General features: G+C 43.6%; 1 protein-coding gene across 1 annotated transcript in view; it reads left to right on the plus strand.

Moving 5' to 3' along the window:
- The first annotated feature begins 635 nt into the window (after positions 1-635).
- The window catches only part of ptch1 (patched 1), a 50,516-nt gene continuing 31,575 nt past the window's right edge, over positions 636-19,576 (plus strand). Inside the window, 3 exon segments of the mRNA XM_082555565.1 lie at positions 636-1,216; positions 2,673-2,865; positions 18,767-18,956. Coding sequence (XP_082411691.1) covers positions 1,046-1,216; positions 2,673-2,865; positions 18,767-18,956 — 554 coding nt within the window. The 5' untranslated portion in view covers positions 636-1,045.

Genomic DNA, 19,576 nt, shown 5'->3' on the forward strand with positions numbered 1-19,576 from the left:
GAGATAATTAGGCATTTGTATGCGTAATTGCGCATAAACACATCGCAGTTCTCTATAGGTAATATTTTCCCAGTTAGACGTTTTATCAAAGGGCTTTTGTTTTGCTTTGTAGAGAGCTGTGGTCCTGAGGCTGTGGCGTATTTTGATATGTACAAAACACTAATGAGCTGATTTTGGCGGTGTTGGACTCTAAAGATGCAACAACAGTATAGCCTACAAGCCGCCCCCCTCTCATTGAACCAGTTAGAGGATCATCTGAGGGGAAAAAAATAGTTAAAGTTCTGACATGCCAAAAAGCCCCCTCCGATGCACAAACGGGTAGCTTGTATTTGACTTCGGGTCCTCTCGGGGAAACGCTTCATTATTGTAACGGAGCTCTACGTGAAAACCTGAATGCACCAAATGGGTTCGACTCTCGGCGAGCCTCCCCTGAAGTTGGAGATGCTCACATGAGGTCTGCCTGCCTGGGTGGTCTCTCTACTTTAGTGAGCTGTTGCTAAGCAGCTAATAATAGTCGTGTTTGCTGAGTAATTTCTGCCCTTCTGGAACCAATCAGATGCAAGAAACTCCTGCAATCTGACAGCCCCAGAGGCGGGATCTCGAGTATTTTTTTCCTCTTCTCACCCCTCCTCTTTCTCTGCCTCCAAATGGAGAGAGGTCTTTTTCTTCATTTCTATTGAATCTCAGAGTTGGCCGTGACGCGCGGCCCAGGGGAAGACCACATAGATGTCACCAGAATGCTACGACTATCGAGGTTTCATACCCGACAACTTGTGTATGGAAATCACTTCGCGAAGCTCGCTTTTTGAGAGAAACTTACTTTTTTAAGAGACACGGTGAATGCGGTGAAAGCGGTGGAGACCTCCGGATCACGAAATGTTGGGATGGAAGGCGCAGACTTTGACTCGCCGTCTCCAACAGGAGTATGAAGCCCTACTTCACGGGTGTGAGATCTCCGAGAGTGAAACTCTGTTCTCTTGGGATATCGCTACACGCTTTCGGGGAAATACTATAAAGTGGGAAACCATATCGCTGTCCCCGCAACATGGCCTCGGCTGGTAATGCGCCCTCCGAGCAGGAAAACAGAGACCCCGATCGGCCGAGGATAACGCGGAGGAACAGGGGGGACTATACCCGCAACACACCGCTGGATTTGGAGTATTTGCAGCGGCCGAGTTACTGCGATGCGGGCTTTGCTCTGGAGCAGATTTCAGAGGTGCTTTTATTTCTCATCTTGAACGGGAAAAGGCTTTGTGATGCTGCTTTCATTGTATTCGTCGAAAAGAAAAAAATGTGGCCAAACTGTCCAGTCGCTGCTAGGTAACGGGACGGGCTGGGCACGGGGTACACAGCGGTAAGGCAAGGTTGCAGAAAAGCGCAAAGTAGTTGTGTTTGATTTCACGCGACTCTTCCGATGCAACCGGCTTATGATGAAAGATGTGCTGCAAGTTCTAAGTGCCCGTTTCCCCAGTACAAACACGCGATTGTTTCCAGTGCATCCCCAACCTAGAGCAGTCCCGCACCAGGCAATAAACATGCAGCTTTTACTCTCGCAGGCAACGCTGCCATTGACCGTTTCATAACATCCAGCCTTTCTTTTACGCGGAGCACCCAAAGCTTTAAAGAGTTTCGGTGACACTGTCTAAACTTGGGTGACTCGTGTAAAGAGGAGGAAAGTAAAGAATCCATGTGGCTGCCCTCTTCCGTTCACAAATATTGTGATTCCTCCCCGTGATAGCTCCTTCACTTCCCCGTGCAGGCCGGAACACACGAGCGGCCAGACGGGGAGAGCGCGTGTGAGTGCGTGGTGGTGGTATTTGTGGTTTTACCACATGCGCCGATTCAGGGTATTTAATATCACCGGGCGATGTGTGCGTGCAGGTTACTTCAGTAGCAATCACACTACACCTCAAAATGTAACAGTTTCTGTCAAGTGGGGAGCATGTGGTCTACAGTGCATTCAGTATTTTATTTTATTCTGTCTTTTAAGACTTATAGTCTGCTACTAACAGCAGTATTGTGCTTCCAATGGCCATTTTACATAAAGAGTAGAACAAAGACACAAGGGAGCCTGCTTAGTAGTTGTGGTTTGACAGTTATGTCCTGTTTACCTGTGTCTACTCTGGAGGTCCAGATGTACTTATTTTGGACTATTAAAAAAAAATTATATATATATTAATATTATTATTATTATTATTATTTGTATTCACAACTGGTTATTGTGGCTGTGAAGTGACAGGGAATGTTGGTACCTTCCCAGTGCATGTATTATGCTAAGGATTCTGATCTGACAGGACCTGTAGCTCGCACTCTGGGGAGTCCTCAGCACTGCCCAGGATCCCCAGCAGATTTGTGGTTTTTCAGTGAATAAAGGTTAGCAGAGGGATTTAGTGGATGTGTTGGAAGATCCCAGCTCTCTGACTTTAGATCCCCGGTTGTAGGTAAATGTGCAGTCTTACTGAAAAGAGAGCAGGTGGGATTCTTTGATCAAAGAGAGGCTTGTACTTTAAAACTGTAAAGGTTCTTTTAAGTGGACACATTTATTGTTGTAGCTTATTTGCATGTATACCATAAAATCTTTTGTCTTTAACCCTACAGCCTCACCTGAGCAGGTAAGTATGGTGCTTTGTCTGTTAACTGACAGTAACTCTGGGACTCTTGTCTTATCATAGGGGAAGGCAACTGGGAGGAAAGCACCTCTGTGGCTGAGAGCGAAGTTCCAGAGACTTTTATTTAGGCTGGGCTGTTACATTCAAAAGAACTGCGGAAAGTTTTTGGTTGTTGGCCTCATGATTTTTGGAGCTTTTGCTGTGGGCTTACGGGCAGCTAATTTGGAAACGGATGTGGAGAAACTCTGGGTGGAAGGTAAGACGCTCTTGATTATTTTGTTTTTTGACAAGCTGTGCAATTCATGATGTTTTTAAGTGTGACCTGCTGGGACTTTTCTTTATTTCAGTGCTTTTGAAACTGTTTGACTTCATATTACATGTTTCCAAGAATTTGACACAGTTTAGTTTGGAGGAAGAAGGTTTGTTGGTGTTACTTAATGAAGTAGGTATGGGGATTGTTTATTGTATAGGTGCTGGCAAGCACCCAAGCAAAACTTGAAAATACTTGCCTATTCCCAACACACTTAGCTTCTAAAACCGTTCTAGATGCACACATAAGATGTGCAAGGGCTGAGTGTAACTATGCTCATAACAAGTTGTAATTAAGTTCATAAGGGGCTTTCGGGGTAGAAGAAATTTTTGTGAAAGCCGCCATTTTGTGAGATGTGTGTGAGTGTGTGTGTGTGTGTGTGTGTGTGTGTGTGCGCGTGTGTGTGTCTGCCTGCCTGCCCCCAGCAGTTGACTGTGTGTGGTCCCGTTTTGGACAGCTCTCAACTTTCCAAAAAGATTTGTCTCTGGCTGCAGGGAAAAAGCGGAGTGAGGGCAGGAACTCGTGTTTGCGGGGTGGATGGAACATTTGTTAGTTTTCCTTGTTTTTGAAATTCCTAAACAACTTATGAAGAGTGAAAATATATAAGGAAGAAAGAAACTGTGCATATGGGTGGTGCTTGTGGGGGGTTTAAGGGGAAGGGGCTGAGCTTTTTTTCCTTTCCTTTGATCCACATTCCTGCGCTTATGGGTAGAGTTGGCTGTAGGAGTCATGAATGGAGGAGCAGACTTGTTGAGAAATTGAAGTGGAGTACTGTTTGGTTATAAAAATGAATGCATTTATTTAGCGTGTGCTTGTGTGGTTGCCTTTTTAACTTTTTTAAACCACTTTGTCTCAGGTTTAAAAAAAAAAGTTAACAAGATCAAGCACTAAAGCAAACTGATTCCTGTACAGATCAAACACCACACCTCCTGCCCGGGGTTGGCTGTTCTCCCCTTGCGTGCAGCTGCAGGGGTCTGACAGACAGCGTGTTCTTCTAATCTGCGGCGCAGGCGCAGTTGGCAACAGTTTAGGCAGAGGGGAGCCTCTTTGGGATAGGAATCCTGATTATACTCAGAGGATCGCACTGTTTTCACACCCTTTCACATGTCTGACCACGGTCGCGTATACTAAAGTGACCGGCACCTTTTGGAACTGAATATTATTGCACACTTCACAGTGCATCCTTTACTCTTACACACAAGTGCTCAAATGAATTAGTAATATATTTATAACTTCTTGTAATTTATGTAAAAAAATGAATAAATCAAAGATTTGCAGGGACCTGTCGCCGTTTTGTTGCCTGTTTGATTTAATTTTAAACGCTGTGTGGGATTTTAACAAAAATTACTAAAAAATACTAAGAGCATCACTTTGGCGTCTTCCTTCTCATACTGCTGCCCTTCTCAAAGAACGGGGTTTAGAAACATTTTGGCAAACTTTTTATTTAAAGCATATTTAAAAGGACAGCAATGAAGTCTTTTGGCTTCAAGATACATTGCAAGTGCAAACTGTAGACTTATTTCAGCTTCTTCAGAGTACTGAGGTTAAAATTACTAAAAGCTATAGCTTCAGAGTTATTGATTCAGTAGGTAAACGGTCTTCTTGTAGCTTCTCAAATGTGAGAATTTTTAGATTTTCTCAGTTTCCCATTATTATTTGCACCTTTTTGTCCTTGCAAGGTCTGGTAACTTGTGATTTATCAGCATTTTCAGATGTTTCAGCTGATTCTGTTGCAAGTTTAGCGCTGCTGGTGTTGCATCAAATTCAGGATACTCAAACCCAGAGTGACTGTACACTTTTGTTTTGTTCCACCAATAAATTTTGGTGTTGACAGAACTGAACCTGACCTTGACTGACACACAAGTAGTGTAGTGACCTCTGGTAGGCATCTACAAAATGGTCTCATACTGGCTCACACCAAGATGCGAACCCCTGCTCGTACACAGGCTCTGACTACAAGACAGGGCTGCTGTGGTTTTCTACATCCCGATAAGTGAGGGGTTCCAGATGCTGGTAGGGAGAGATCTGTTTGTTTAGATTAGACTGCACAGCTGAGGGATAGATTAGTTCTGCCTGGACCGTGGAACGCTGTGCTGGGCCGTGCTGGGGGACTGGCCCATCGTCCGAGAGGAAAAAGAGGAGAGGACAGAGTGCCTGTTTATGTTTCATTTGGTTGGAACTGCAGGCGACCCATGGACGACCCCACGTGGAAGCTGTGTGGCCTGTGGATGCGTGCGCTCATACAATACAGCCCAGCTCCCATCAGATCTCTCAGCTCCTCCAGTGTTGACCGGAGCAACATTCACGTTTGCGATCTCGTGTCGTGTCGGTCGTCACCTGCTTTCTGATAGCTGCAGAGCAGCTGAGGTCTCCAGCAGACCGCCGTTAAGTCTCTACTGCAGTTAGCTTGTAGGTCACGTGCCACAGCTTTTGCAGGGATTGTCTTTTCTCACACAGTGCTCACTCAGCACTGTTTATAAATACTCTGACACAGGAAGTTCTGTTTATTAGACAAAGTGACAGAGACCAATTGGGAGTGAGATGCATGCCTGCACAAAGACGCAGTGGTGTCAGACCTCTGAGGATGCATGGAAGTTTGTTCTTTACTTAACAATCGGGGCAAGATCGTAAGATTTTCAGTCTTGTTTTCCCACTTAGAAAACATCAAAGTGACCGTGGTTTCTATTTAGGGCAGATTGTATCCACACTACAGACAATCTCTGTGTTTATATCCACTCACAGGAAATGATTAGTTCAAACAGGAAGCTGTAGTATTGTGGTGTACTGTCTCCCCACACACAATTGTGGTCTGAAGCTCTCTGTGTGCTTTCCTCAGTGTTGGAAAACATGCTCACTGGCTTGCGACCTCAGATGCATCCTCAGCTTAAACCTGAAGATCATCTAGATGATCTTGCAGTGATTAACAATAAGCCACATTCATGGAGAAGAGACATGGATAAGCGAGGAATGAGAGTCCTTTAGGTTTCCTCCTGGCTGCAAATGGAAAATGGAGCCATCCCTTGGCATTCTAGGTTATGGCAAAAACAGGCCAAATTGTAAAGAAAATAGGAGCACTGCCTGCCACTAATTAAAACAGTATCACATAAACATTGGCCTTCCTGTAGGACAGCCCCTCTCTCTTTTGCTCCGTTTCTTTGCGGAGAGAAAGGCTGGAGATTATGGAGCTGTGCTGATTGGGAAGAGGAGACGCAGGGAGGGGATGGTTTGGAAGTTGGGGCTTTTGAAGCTTGAGCTCTGGGCAAGGGTTGAAGTTGAAGCCAGGGGTGAAGCCGACGATGTGGAGCTGTGGGGTAATCATGGCTGGAGTTTTATTTAGTCTATAGATTCAGCCTAGACTGAAGCGAGGATGAATTAAGTGGCTGCATTTTGTTCTCATCACACCTCAGGATCCAGAATTGTGAATCTGTGGACCAAAGAGGTTTGATGAAGGATAAGTGAAGAACAGTAACTGGAGGAGAAGACAGAGGCTTCGTGTTAACACTGGCGACTGCTACGTAAACGGCATGTTTTTGCAGTATTGACCGATGTCAGAGTTTATTTTAACTTAGCTGTGCTCCAATCTTAAAACCACTGACATGTTGACATGGCTACACATCAGTGTTGACCTAGAAATATATTACATCCAGTCAGACACTTTGCTCCGTAATGATTGGTTAAGGAAAATTGAATCTCTTTCCCCTATGGAAACTTATTACCAAGAAGGAAAAAGAGTGTAATTGCCTGACAGTTGTGTCTGATATCAAATGTATGGCAATTATATGAATGATTCAAGTTTAAAAAGAGCTTGTGGTCTCCAGATTTATGGCTGGGACTGGGGCACAGGGCAGTGGATTGTAGTCTCAAGGTTGCAGACTGAGGGGAGGGCCTCGGTCCCGGAGTGCTTTCTTGGGGGGCATAAGTGCAGAGGCTGGGGGCCACTGGGGTAGACCCCTGAGACCCTGAGGTCATCTTGTGGAGGCCCCACTATTTAAAACCTTACCTGATACTCACCCTGTGGCCTGGGTGCAGAGTGAAGACTCACAGCAGAAGTGGGAGGGGGGGGGGGTGGAGGAACTGCAGCAAAGGTCGCAGCTGTCACCGGTCACTGTTTGTATATGTTCACGTGCGGGCATGTCGCATGTGTATGCCTACTGTATAATAGAGCGCCTCAGTGCCAGCTGTTTTGTTTCGAGTTTGCACTCTTTTCTCATTGTGTGATGATTCAGTTTTGTGAGTTTCTGATCAAACTTTTAAAATCTCTTCTCCAGCAGAGGGCAGTGAATCTATTTTTTATTTAATCTCTGAATTACTGTATAATAATTTTATGTCAAATAAATATCCAAGTGCAACAACAGCGCGCATCATCATTCCAGCTTCAACAACAGAATACACTTGAAGGAGCGACATGTCACAGAGGGAGTAATTTCAAAGTCATACTGCAGAAATTTCACAATTTAATTTCCTTTTAAATTGAAAGTGGAGCGCCTCTAGCCTGTCCCTGAAATCAGTATGGTAACAGTTACAGTGGTGCCAGGCTATGTTTGTGTGGAGCCGGATTTAAGGTTTCAAAATCCAGTCTGATAGGATCAAATGTTGTTGTTGTTATTTTATTTTTTTTCTAAAGCCATTCCTTGCCCGTTCCTCCGTGTCTGTTTTGTATCTAGTATGATTAAGAACTGAGTCAACAGAGCTGGTGGTTGTTTTGTTGTTTTGCTGGTAATGGCAGTGGAAAAGGGTGCAGTATAATGTTAAGTGCATGCAGAAGAAGCCTTGACATCCTTTTTTGTGGAGGAGGAGGAGTGCCCTGAATGTGGTGTCTCCACTGAGAGGATTGTGGTTTGCATGGCTGAATTATTCAGCTTTTGATGTGTATACAAGCATAGATACATGCATGGGTGCATGTGCACACACACATGTATGCAGAAAGAGGCTTTGGAGTTTTGGTTCTGTGAATGAGTGGGTGGTTGAGCAGGGTTGGCATGCCAGTCTATTTTGGTAGTATCTTTTTTTCCCTTTATCTTTCTTTTTCTCTCTTTCCCTTTCACTCTTTCTCTCACACTACACCTCCTGCAGCTTTCTTTCAGCAGAAGCAGCAGCAAGCGATCAAACATACAAACGCCCCCCCCCCACACGCAATATTTCTCCCTAGTTAGCGCGGCATACACGACATAGAGTCATCTATTCTTCTCTCCTCATCAGTTTCGCTCCCTGACATCAAATGTATACAGTAATACTCAAACGTGAGCGCACCTACACATGCGCGCTTGTTCCAAACTGCACTCCGCTGAGTTTGTGTTTATCAGTTCACTACAAACATGATTAAACCCCTCTATAAGGAATAACATTCCAGTGTGTTGTGTTAAACTTTACGAGTTGATGAAAAGTGCAGGCTGGCTGGTGAGGGATTTAGTGTGGGGAAACATTGCGCCTCTGATACTGTACACAGACTCGCTGCGCTGTTTTCTCAAGCTAGCGTTTGAAAACAGCTTTGTGTATATTAGGCCTACCTGGCAAAAGTGAATGTGAAATACCATTTAAAAATTTGCTCGTCAAGCGTTCCCCGCGTGTGTGCGGGCGTGTGTGTGTGTGTGCTCCCAAGGCAAGCATGCTCCCATTCACAAACAACATCCTGAGATACCTCCAAGCACTCTGTTTACATTTTGCATTCTTTCAGGCGCTCTTATTCAAAAACCAGAGCCCTGCGAATGACCGACCACAGGAGACTGTGGAGAGAATTACTCTCCCCCTCTACCTCCCTCTCTCTCTCTCGCTCTCTCTCTTCTGTTCTTCTCTTTTTCTCTCTGCCAGAAAGGTCTCTCTCTTTACCCGAGCCTCCTTTCCCCCCCTCCTGCCCCCCACCCTCCCACCACTCCCCCGTCCCTGGCTGGAGAGAGACTGGCCTCAGAATGCCAGATGTATTACAGAGTGAGCCACGGCAATGTAAACACTCAGCCCTGCCATGAGAGCAGGGTGGTCTGGCCTCCCTCCTTCCCTTCCCTCCCCTCGCCTCCTCTCCCTCCCTCTTCCCCTTTCCTCTGTTCCCTCCCTCACAGCGATGACTGCCAGAAGGGTGGAGAAACACCCTTCTGTACAAAACAGCAGAGGGAGAGTGTGTGTGTGTGTGTGTGTCTGTGTGTGTGTGTTGGAGAGGAGACTGAGTGAGGGAAGAAGCAAGAGTATAGTAGCAGTAGTGTGTTTGTGTTTTGGCTGCAGTGCCTACCGTACACTAGGAAAGAGAGATTGGGGTGTGGATTGATGCTTCTCAGACTGCAGAGCAGAGAAATTTTCTCGCTAACATTTCCAACTGTGTGTGTGTGTGTGTGTGTGTGTGTGTGTGTGTGTGTGTGTGTGTGTGTATTTTGTTTTATTTTATTTTTTTTAGCCCCTCTGGCACACCACAGTTACATACGTAGCTGTATATTTCATTGCAATTCCTGCAGCACGTCGTCATAGAATCTGGCAACCACGGCAGTTACACAAGTACCACACATGCACATGCAAGACATAAAGATACAAAGATAACATTTCCTCTGTCAGATGATTGAAAAGTCAGGAGCTCCAGATTGAATCAGCATGCAACTGAGTGAAATCGTCTCTTGCACTGTAACCTATCTGCATAAAGAGCACTGGGTGTTATAAAGACCATGTTTACACTTAAACATTTTCTACTTCGTTGTTCCCTGGCACGTGCACTACTCCAGTGTTTTTGGACCTGTGCATTTGTCCATTTTATTATTTGCTCACCCACCCTATGTTGCAGAGGGTCTAAGGCATAGGTGTCAAACTCTGGCCCGCGGGCCAAATTTGGCCCGCAGCCTAATTACATTTGGCCCGCGAAGCCATACCAAATTACTATTAGAGCTGGCCTACTGGTATTATACAGCTAATATATATATTGTTTAGTATTAAGCTTTGCTTGTTCCATATTCAGTTTTTCAGCAAAACGTGTTTGAGTCCATTAGAAAAGATTCATTCTTATATCTGGAGGAATAAATATATTTCAATAAATATTAACGTTAGCCCGCAACTTTGTTTTAGTTTTGAATTTTGGCCCACTGTGTATTTGAGTTTGACACCCCTGGTCTAGGGCCTACTGGAGCTGACACAGAGCAATAAGTATTGCTTATAGTACATTGGATAGATTTCAAGTCCATCACAGGATCCCAGAAATGGGAAGCTTTTGTATACTTCTAATGCTCTTCAAGTTTGGACACCACTGTGCTGTCTTTCAGTCTGAACTCTTCCTGTCATGCTGGGTTTTATCAGTCACTAAATGTCATTCTCTAATTTGTCACTCACCCCCATTGCATGACCCTTTCCAGAAGAAAACAAAAAAAATTAGGAAATCTGTCTTGACTGTCAGCAGTTAATTCAGCAAGAAGAACAAATTGCAGGCGTTTTCTAGTATAGTCTGTGTCTATACTAGCGCTGATTTCTAGCTAGCTACACATTCACTGTGTGTGCAAATGATCATTTAATATGTATTTCTAGGCTTTTTACAATGGATTGAGATTGTTTTTGGTTTAAAAACAACACTTACAGTGACAAAGGTAGCTGAATGCACGGGTTTGATATTTAGGTTAGATGCACATTAAAGTATCGAGTTGGGTCAGTTTCATATATCTTCCATCTTCTTGTTTCAAAATAACTATTTCATACACATTTACAGTTGTTTTATAGTTGATGTATTTACTGTGTGAATTATTAATACATACATTGTAAATGTATATGTTCATTCAAAAATGTATGAATTTCACCAAATAACATGTTTCACCACAGACCCTAATACTGTGATCCATGTAAACCATAAACACTTTGCCTCAAAATAAAGGGACCAGTGCTCTCACTATAATCCGCCCTTCTGTAAAAGTTTGGCTCTGGTTGTTGGGCAGACCTATACATAACAGAATGGAGTATAAACAACCACCATTTGCTGGACTTATAAACTAGATGATAATTGCCATTAAAAAAAAAGAGAAAGTTGTAGTGCATTTCACTCTTACCTTTGTCAGGCACAAAGTGATGGATACATCCCAGAAAGCTGCACGAGCAAGCAAGACACAGAAGGTCCATGAGATGCCCTGAACGCAAAAATGAGATCACCCCTTATCCAAATAACCTCAACATCCTGTCTGTTTTAAACTCGGTGGGTGCACTGCTGGGAATCTGAGCAAGTCAGATTCCCAGCAGTGTACTAAGTTTGCCCATGTTTAAAACAGACTGGGCGACTGGTTGTTGTGATGAGTGCAGAACAGATGCAAGTTCAGAGGTTCCTTGATTTATTAGTAAGATGGAATAATAGTTGAATTATGAGGGTGGTAGCCGTGAATCTCAAAAAACAAATACAGATCCTGTTGGTTTTTCTTTGTCTTACTTTCATACTGTTTCTGTGTCCTTTATTGCACACTCAAGAATGTGTGGTTTCTTTTTGGGATCCCTGAAATCATTGACCATCTTTACAGGAAATGACAAAGAGATAGCTAGTTGAGATTGGTTGTTGAGGCTCATGTCACGGTCTGTTATGGTTTGGTTGTGAGCCAATCACAAGGCTGTAAATGCAGCAAAAGGCTGGCTTAAATTTGACAGGCACTGCAGAAGAATACAGAATGTGATGGGGTTTTTTTTCCCTGTCCTGGAGTCTTTTTTTTTTCTTCATTATCACACACCTGAGAATGCAGAAAATCTGCTGCAGTTTAATTGGACATTATCTGGTCTTTACCTGCCAGCTTCCTGGAACAAAGTACGTGTGCTTTCAGATTTTACAGATGTGTGAAACCACACAATTATCACCGGCATTCACCGCTAGTGAGTGAGCGTAACGTGTGGTGCATCTTTTGCATTGCATTCAAGCAGGTCCCTCTATAAAACCAAACAGAATATTTACAGTTTTATGAAGCAGACAACTGTAGAAAATAACTCAGTTTGATTCTCTAAAAAATGTACAGAATTCATGGGTAAAATCGGCTAGACTTTATCAGAGTAAGAGGTGTACTATCGCTGAAGAGTTTATAAAGCTTTCGCGTCACTTTAGTGATGGTGGCTTCAGATCTGCCATGTCTGTTTGGCTGCATTATGACATCACTTTTAATTGAACTACAACCACTGCATGCACACATGCTACAAAAACAGACTTTCTGTCAATGTTTCCTTCCCCAACTACTCTTTACACAGCTCTCTGAATCCATTGGCACTGAATAGGATTTTTTTTTTTCGTGGGGGGTGGGAGAGGCGAGAGGGACCTGAATGAAGGCAGCAACGTGGAAGAATCTGCCCATTGAGGAGTGTGTGAATGTACACCTCGGGCCCAGGGGAAGCTGCATTGGGAGCCAGCCGACTGCTAAATACACCCATTTTAGGGGCCGCAGAGGCCGGACAGGTGATTAGCATAATCAGGGGAGAGGGGAGCTATACATATGGTAATGCAGTAGTTGGGGGGTGAGGTTTGGTGGTATGGGTGGGGATTCTGGGGGCAGTGGTTGGCAGCTGGGGTGTGTCGGGGGTCGGAGTGTTTCGGGGGTGCACTGCTGCATGAGGAGACCCTCGGCTACAGCTGCCAGCCCGAGGACTTCCAGTCTCCGTTCTGTCACTCTCATGTTTTTTTCCTCATTTTTTTATTTCACAGTTTTCCACTCTTGACCACGATTGTTTTACACTCCCCTCTCTGTGTGGCAGCCCCCTCTTCTTATAAGCTGACAGGAGGGAGGGAAAGAGAGTGCAAGGGAGGGAGAGCAGTACAAGTGAGGGGAACTCACCACGGGTCAGATAGGGTCTCGGCTCCCAGTAAGGCCTTTCACCACATATTTGTGGCTGTGTGCACACCTGCATTGCAGAGTGAACATTGGAAACTGCTGTTAATGCTCTGTGGATTGCTGTGCGTGCTGCTGCAGTGAGCGCTCCTTCTCCTGCTCGCAAAGTTGTTCTGAGCCTTTTGCATCTCTTTACACACTGGCATCTCCTTTGCCAGTTCCTGTCTCTCTTTTTCCTCTCATCAAACCCTGTCCTCATATTCTGTGTGCTCCTGGATTAAAGCCTGGACTTCTTTCTTGCTTGTTCCTGTGGCGGGCTGATCATAATCTTGTGCCCGCCTGCAGTTCAACAATTCTCTAACACTTTTTGACAATGCTTTGACAGAAATCTATGCCACTTTTTTTCCCCGCTGCAGCTAAATATTTTAGATCGGTGTATAAAGTGATAAACAAATGCATTCTAGCATAGATCTGTTGATGTTTATCTACTTTTATTGAGAGGGTCTGTCACATTGCAGTGATGATATCCTACAGAAAATGGGAGCAGCAGAAAATCTAAGAAAAAAGATGAACTCAGAGCCGTGGCAGCAGATGGATAAGAGAAAGCAGACAAATGGTGGAGGACAGAAACAGGTGGGGTCCTCTTAGTGATCAAAGCAGGTTATTGACAGTAGCAGCTGAATGGGAGACAAACAGGAAGTAGGAGATGTCACTGGACAGACCTACTGTGGGAAACTACCTGAGCAGTGTGACCAGGAGCAGATACCAAGCAAGTTCAAATAAATGACCAAGATAGCCAAGTAACAGATGTCCATCCATCCATTTGCTTCCGCTTATCCTTTTCAGGGTCGCGGGGGGCGCTGGAGCCTATCCCAGCTGTCATAGGGCGAAAGGCGGGGTACACCCTGGACAGGTCACCAGTCTGTCGCAGGGCTAACACATAGGGACAGACAACCATTCACACTCACTAACACATTCACACCTAGTGGCAATTTGGATTATCCAATTAACCTATCCCCACAAGCTGCATGTCTTTGGACGGTGGGAGGAAGCCGGAGTACCCGGAGGGAACCCACGCAAACACGGGGAGAACATGCAAACAGATGTATTTTTATTATATTAGTATATACTCTCTTTCCAAACCTCATGAGAAAGTTTGAAATTAGCCATAGTCTAAATAAAACTATGTCTTAAACATAACTGAACTACCAATGAGAAAAAGATGACCTTGTGTGCAACGGCATGGAGTTAAAGATGAAATATTCTTATCATTTTAAAAAAAGACAAATGTTTTTATTGTCTCTTGTGCAATTTTATGTTGGAAGACAAAAAGAAAGGAAGAGTTATATAATTTTTCTCTATACTCCTCAAACTTTGCCTCAGGATTTAGGACTCCTATAGCCCAAGACTGCCTCTAAGCACCTGCCTGAAAGTTTAAAGGAGTGTTGCTAGAAAACTGCAAAGATTTTGTAGGTCGCTGTTTTTTTGCAGTTTGTAATGTAATAAGAAATGGCAGTATACAGAACCGGTGGAGATCAAGTAACAAACTTTGACAAGAGTACTGCAAATAGGATTGCTAAAACGGAAAATGAAAACCATCGTCTGACTCCTAAACCTACAGGAGGATTTGGCAAACTGCTCTGCTGCCTACATTACTTTAGTGTCAGAAGTTCTGGATGTTGTTATGGACTGAAAATTTTCTTATCACTGACTGAGCATCTCCACGAAGAAGTCTTCACCCCTGACTAAGTGGTCAGACCAAGAAAGATTCTTGGTAGGAAGAAAACCACCATTTAAGAATTCTGCAGAAGTGTTCCTCTTCCTCAGATCCAAGTATTAATACAATAATGTTTCAAGTTCGCAATCCTGTTGACTTCACTTCTTGGTTTTCACTCTGGCTTATATCATCCACTGTGAGACCTGCTATGAATAGGTGTGTGCCTGTGCTCAGTGCGTTGAATTAATTCACTTAGGACAAAAGTTAGGATAAGGTTCTCAGTATGTAGGTAAATGGGATATTTATGTTATAGTTATTTAATAATTGAACAGAAAATACCAAAATGTCTTTATAGGAGATTATGGGTTGATTCATTAGAAAGAAAATGGTTAATAATATCAATCTTTTAATACCAGCCTATGGAAAACTTGAAAGCACAACTTGAAAAACCACAGTAAGAACCTTTCATACCTTTGCAAATATTCATTAAGTACCAGTATTGCTAAACTCCAGAGAAACCCAAAATATCAAGCTCTTGTATGAAAGCATCATTTTTCTGTCTCATGCAACAGGTGTCACTTCCCAAGTTTAAAAGATCTTTTCAGTGTAAATCAACTTAAATTTGATTTTCTTTACACAACTTTTAAAGCAGCTTTTTAAGTACATGCCGTTGTAGTTTCATGGGGTGGTCGTCTCTTTATCCCTTTGATAATACTGGAGGTTCAGATTTTGGGAGGTCGCTGTAGACTTGGTAGCAGTGAGATGACCTGGTTTTGGGGGGCTTCCTCTTCACCATAGGGGGTGCCTGCTGGGATGGAGGGCTAATCCAGCTAATCCGTTCTCTGCAAACAGACACACACACCCACACACACACACACTCACACACAGAGATGTGTTCAGCCGCATGCAAATACATATAATACATTATGTCACAAATCTTTAGTTAGTGGAGCAGGTCAGGTGTTTCAGACTATTTATTCATAGATGTGTAAATATGTTCAGGTGTACACTGAACATAATTGGGATTGGAATTATACCAGCATCACTCACAGTTACAGGAGTGGTTGCCGCCGGTGGTGCGTGTTCTCCTCGAAAGTTATGGGCTGCTTCCGTTGTCAGACATAAGAGATGTGCTGGGGTGGGGACAAGCTGTTGTGTGTTGCATGGAAAGGAGAGAAAGCTGGCGAAAGGATATGGGGGGTGGTTTGGCTTTGACAGAGGGGCCGGGCTGATTGCCATCATGATCTGGCCAATCACAGTGTAGAGCTGAATAGAGCAAAGAGAGAGAGAAAATGAGAATGAGGAGGGGGCGTTCAGATCTGAAAGGAGGAAGGGGGTGATGTCAGTTCCTTAGAAACCTACTTTCTCTCCTTTGGTGCCCGCCACCCCCCACCATTCCTCTACTTTGAGAATAGGGGGACCAGGGGTTAATGTTATGCAACATGCTGAATACCCACACCGAGGGCTCCACTACAGTGACAAGCATAGGCCTCTTCTCTTCTCTTCTCTTCTCTTCTCTTCTCTTCTCTTCTCTTCTCTTCTCTTCTCTTCTCTTCTCTTCTCCTAAGGTTTTTGGTTTCGTTTGTCAATCATTAATAACTAATAACTCGTACACTACAAACCCATGTAGTCAACAGTGCGCACTAACTCAGTAAAAATAAATACAGACATGATTAGCTAAATAACTAACTAGTCATATGCTGCTGATTACTTTGATTAGCAGTTTGATCTATTACAAGTAAGAAAATAATAAAATATTTCTGTCACAAGTTTCTGGAGCCTAAGTTCATGAACACAGGTGAAGAAACTGGACTTTTGAAAACCAGAAAGCAGCTTGCTGATTCCAGTTCTGTCAGAATACATATAAGTTTTGTGATTTATTGGAATGAAAGCATTTTGGCTCAAAACCAGTTGATGGATAGTACAATTTGACTTCACCAGACTCTCTTAATTATCTATTTTGGATGTGTACTTTTCATGTCACTCTAAAACATTACAAATGATTTTTGTTTTCGTAAGAGACCGAGGCCGGTAAGGGAGGGATTGAAAATTATTTCCACTTTGTTTTGGTCTCAGCAGCTGAGCCTGGAGCGGGACACCTTCAAGATATCAACACATGCTGGGGTCAACCAGTTTTCTTAGGAGAAGGAATATGGGAATATGTGTCATTGAAGAAACACAGCTGTGTGTTCACGCACACTCGTGTGCACATGCTTGCACGTATGCTGAGTGTGTGCGCACACACATACATGTTTTCTTGGTCCAGCTGGGGTGTTAATTTCACCCCAAGGCTGTGTGAGTGTTGACCCCAAAACTTTGTAACCTCGTGAAGTGTGGAATTCTCGAAGCCCGAGGCTGTAATGTGCTGTTTCCTGTAGCGGGAGAGTACATTCCTTTGACTTGTCCCATTCCTCGCTGCTTGCTGTAAACTCAGGATCTTTGGGTGGCAGTCCACGACTTGGAAAGAATTCAAAACAGACAGTGGGTTCTTTCTAAACTTGATCCTCCCATCCCCCTGTGCCATCTCCACACGTGTAGAAGGGTATTGACTGATGGATGCACCTTTTTCCATATACCCGTGTTTCCGTTGTCCCTCCTGGCAGTGCGCTTAAACCAAGCCTCAGGCTAGCATTGCCTTTGAGCGTTGAGTGTATCAGACAAGCCGACTTGTTAGTGCGCTGTCAGTGTGCGTCAGATCTTAATCAGTTCCGTGCGCTTTCCTTTGAAGGGAGGGCTGGTGTAACGGACCTCTGTAGCTGGCCTAGCAGTGGAAAGCATGTCGCTCCAGTTAGCCTAGGCCTGTTATTAATGATGAGCATTATAAACATGCATTCAGACAGGTTCAGATAGGAATGCTGTTTGAGTCCAGAAAAAAAGAAATCAAATGTGTTTTCCTAATGCCCCAAGACATGGCCCATCTCTCCCTTTTCCCTTGGTCTGACTGGGTGGTCCAGCCCAGCAGAACAGGCATGCTTATGTTCAACTTTAATGCCATTACAGTAGACAAAAAAATATTCAATCCATGCCCACTGTTACACGGATTGAGCAGAATTGTTAAATTGGATTAAGGCATAATAAAATGCTACAGATTTTTCACACAGTCTGCTCTCTCACTGGACAGTTTTCTTGTTTTGTGTATGTGTGTGGCTGGGTGACCAAGTGAAATAATATGAGTATAAATTGCTCGAGCTTTCGCTGAACGGCTCAAATTATCAGCTCGTAAATTAGAAACAGACACACCAAACTGGGGGATGCATATGAAGACACATGAATCTTAAACCTGAACACAAAACGTAAACAATTCTGGTACTTTTTTAAAATTTAATTTGCCTTATAATTTTGCTCATATCTGCCCATCCTTGCATGCCCGCATTCGTTTGCATGTGTGTGTTTATGTGTGTGCGTGTGTGTTTGTGAGGGATACTTTGCCAGACTTTCCTTGGATGTACTTGGGTGGAGCTGGACAGCTAAAGGGTCTGAAAGGCTGCTTTTGTAGCTCGGGCTAGCTCAGGGCTCAGAGCGCACGCACAGGGCTTAGTCTCACCACGATACTGGGAGCAAAGCCTGGAAGACAGCCTCTCTCTATCAAACACACACACACACTAGTGTCACACACAAATGCAGACAACGTGTTTTGGCGCTGCTGACAAGTTAGCAAATTTAAGGAGAAACACTGAGCTGTTTGTGAAATGTGGATTTGTTGAGGTGATGCTGCTTTTGTGGATTCAAAGGACTTGGGATGTTTGCCATTGTAGTGTTACAAGCTTACTGTGAGGAGAGTGCTTTTATTTAAGATACAAGTCAGATAATGTCACAGACAGGCTGCGATGTCTGTGGGTCTGCTTTGCAGAACGAGCAGGGGATCTCTTCAGAATCAGAATCAGAATCAGAATGGGTTTATTGCCAGATGTTGAGGTTTACAACATTAGGAAATTGCTGCTTGTGTGAGTCGCAGTTGCTTGTGTGAGTCGCAGACTTTATAGCACACCATGCTGTTTGTGTGTGTGCATTATTATTATCTTGTAGTTCAGAGCAAAATAATGCATTACAATAAAAAAAGTATGCATGATCTGGAATGGATCTGGTAGCAGTGTGATGTTTTCTAGTCAGCTGTACTCCTGTTTTACTTGAAGAACCAGAACGAAAGTCAGTGTTTTAACCTTTACTGTGTCTATATTTTGCAGATATTTGTGCCTTTGTGTCAGAAAAACACAGACTTTTTAAGCACATATTCAAAGCCAGCACAATTCTGGCCCCTAACCCTTACATGCAGTTTTTCTTAACCTTTAACTTTACTAAATAAGATTTTGTGAATCAAATGCAATAATGGTCTGGATGTTTTCACAAAAGCCTTAAATATGTAACTTCACTCTTCTTTGTCAAGTTGGCGGGCGTGTGAACCAGGAACTCAAGTATACAAGACAGAAGATAGGCGAGGAGGCCATGTTTACCCCTCAGCTGATGATCCAGACGCCGCGGGAGGAGGGAGCCAATGTTCTAACTGTGGAGGCGCTCCTGCAGCACCTGGAGTCAGCTATCCGAGCCAGCAGAGTTCATGTTTACCTTTATAACAGGTAACGTGCCTCTTGTCATTTTGTATCTAAGCATCATGTTTTCCAATTCTGGACAAGTTAATTCAAGTTTAATATCTTTAGTCCAATAACTGTATCTGGCTTCCTCTTTATTCTAACACAGTGGCCAGTAATCTGTGAGTGTAGCCCTGTTATAGGTCCAGGTATAAATTCTCTTACTTGTGTGTCAGTCAACATTTCTCAGCTACAACGCTGACACGATGTGCTCAGCTCATTCAACATTGTTGGAAGTAAACGAATAAGCTGATCCCAACAGTGGAGTAACCCTCCTGCAAACTAGCATTTGGAGGTGTGATTGCAGAACGGCACAAAAAATAATTTTTTTTAGTAACCCTTTTACTTTATGAAAAAAGCTCTATCCTACAAGCTGGAACAATTTATTTTGAAATATGTCTGAGTAGGAGTGCTGAAAGGTGCTGTAATGTGGTGCACATGTGCAAACTTTTTTCTGTATGCTATCAACTCTTGTGCTTATTTAAACAAAATCATATCAGCCAACACTATAATCAGCAGGAAAAAAACAAATCGATGCACCTCAAGTGGTAATCTCTGAGTGAATTCATTGCTGTACATGACGAGATATAGCAATTATTCTGTGTGTA

This window comes from Aulonocara stuartgranti (assembly GCF_965226115.1).
Source record: "Aulonocara stuartgranti genome assembly, chromosome: 12".
Taxonomy (NCBI): Eukaryota; Metazoa; Chordata; class Actinopteri; order Cichliformes; family Cichlidae; genus Aulonocara; species Aulonocara stuartgranti.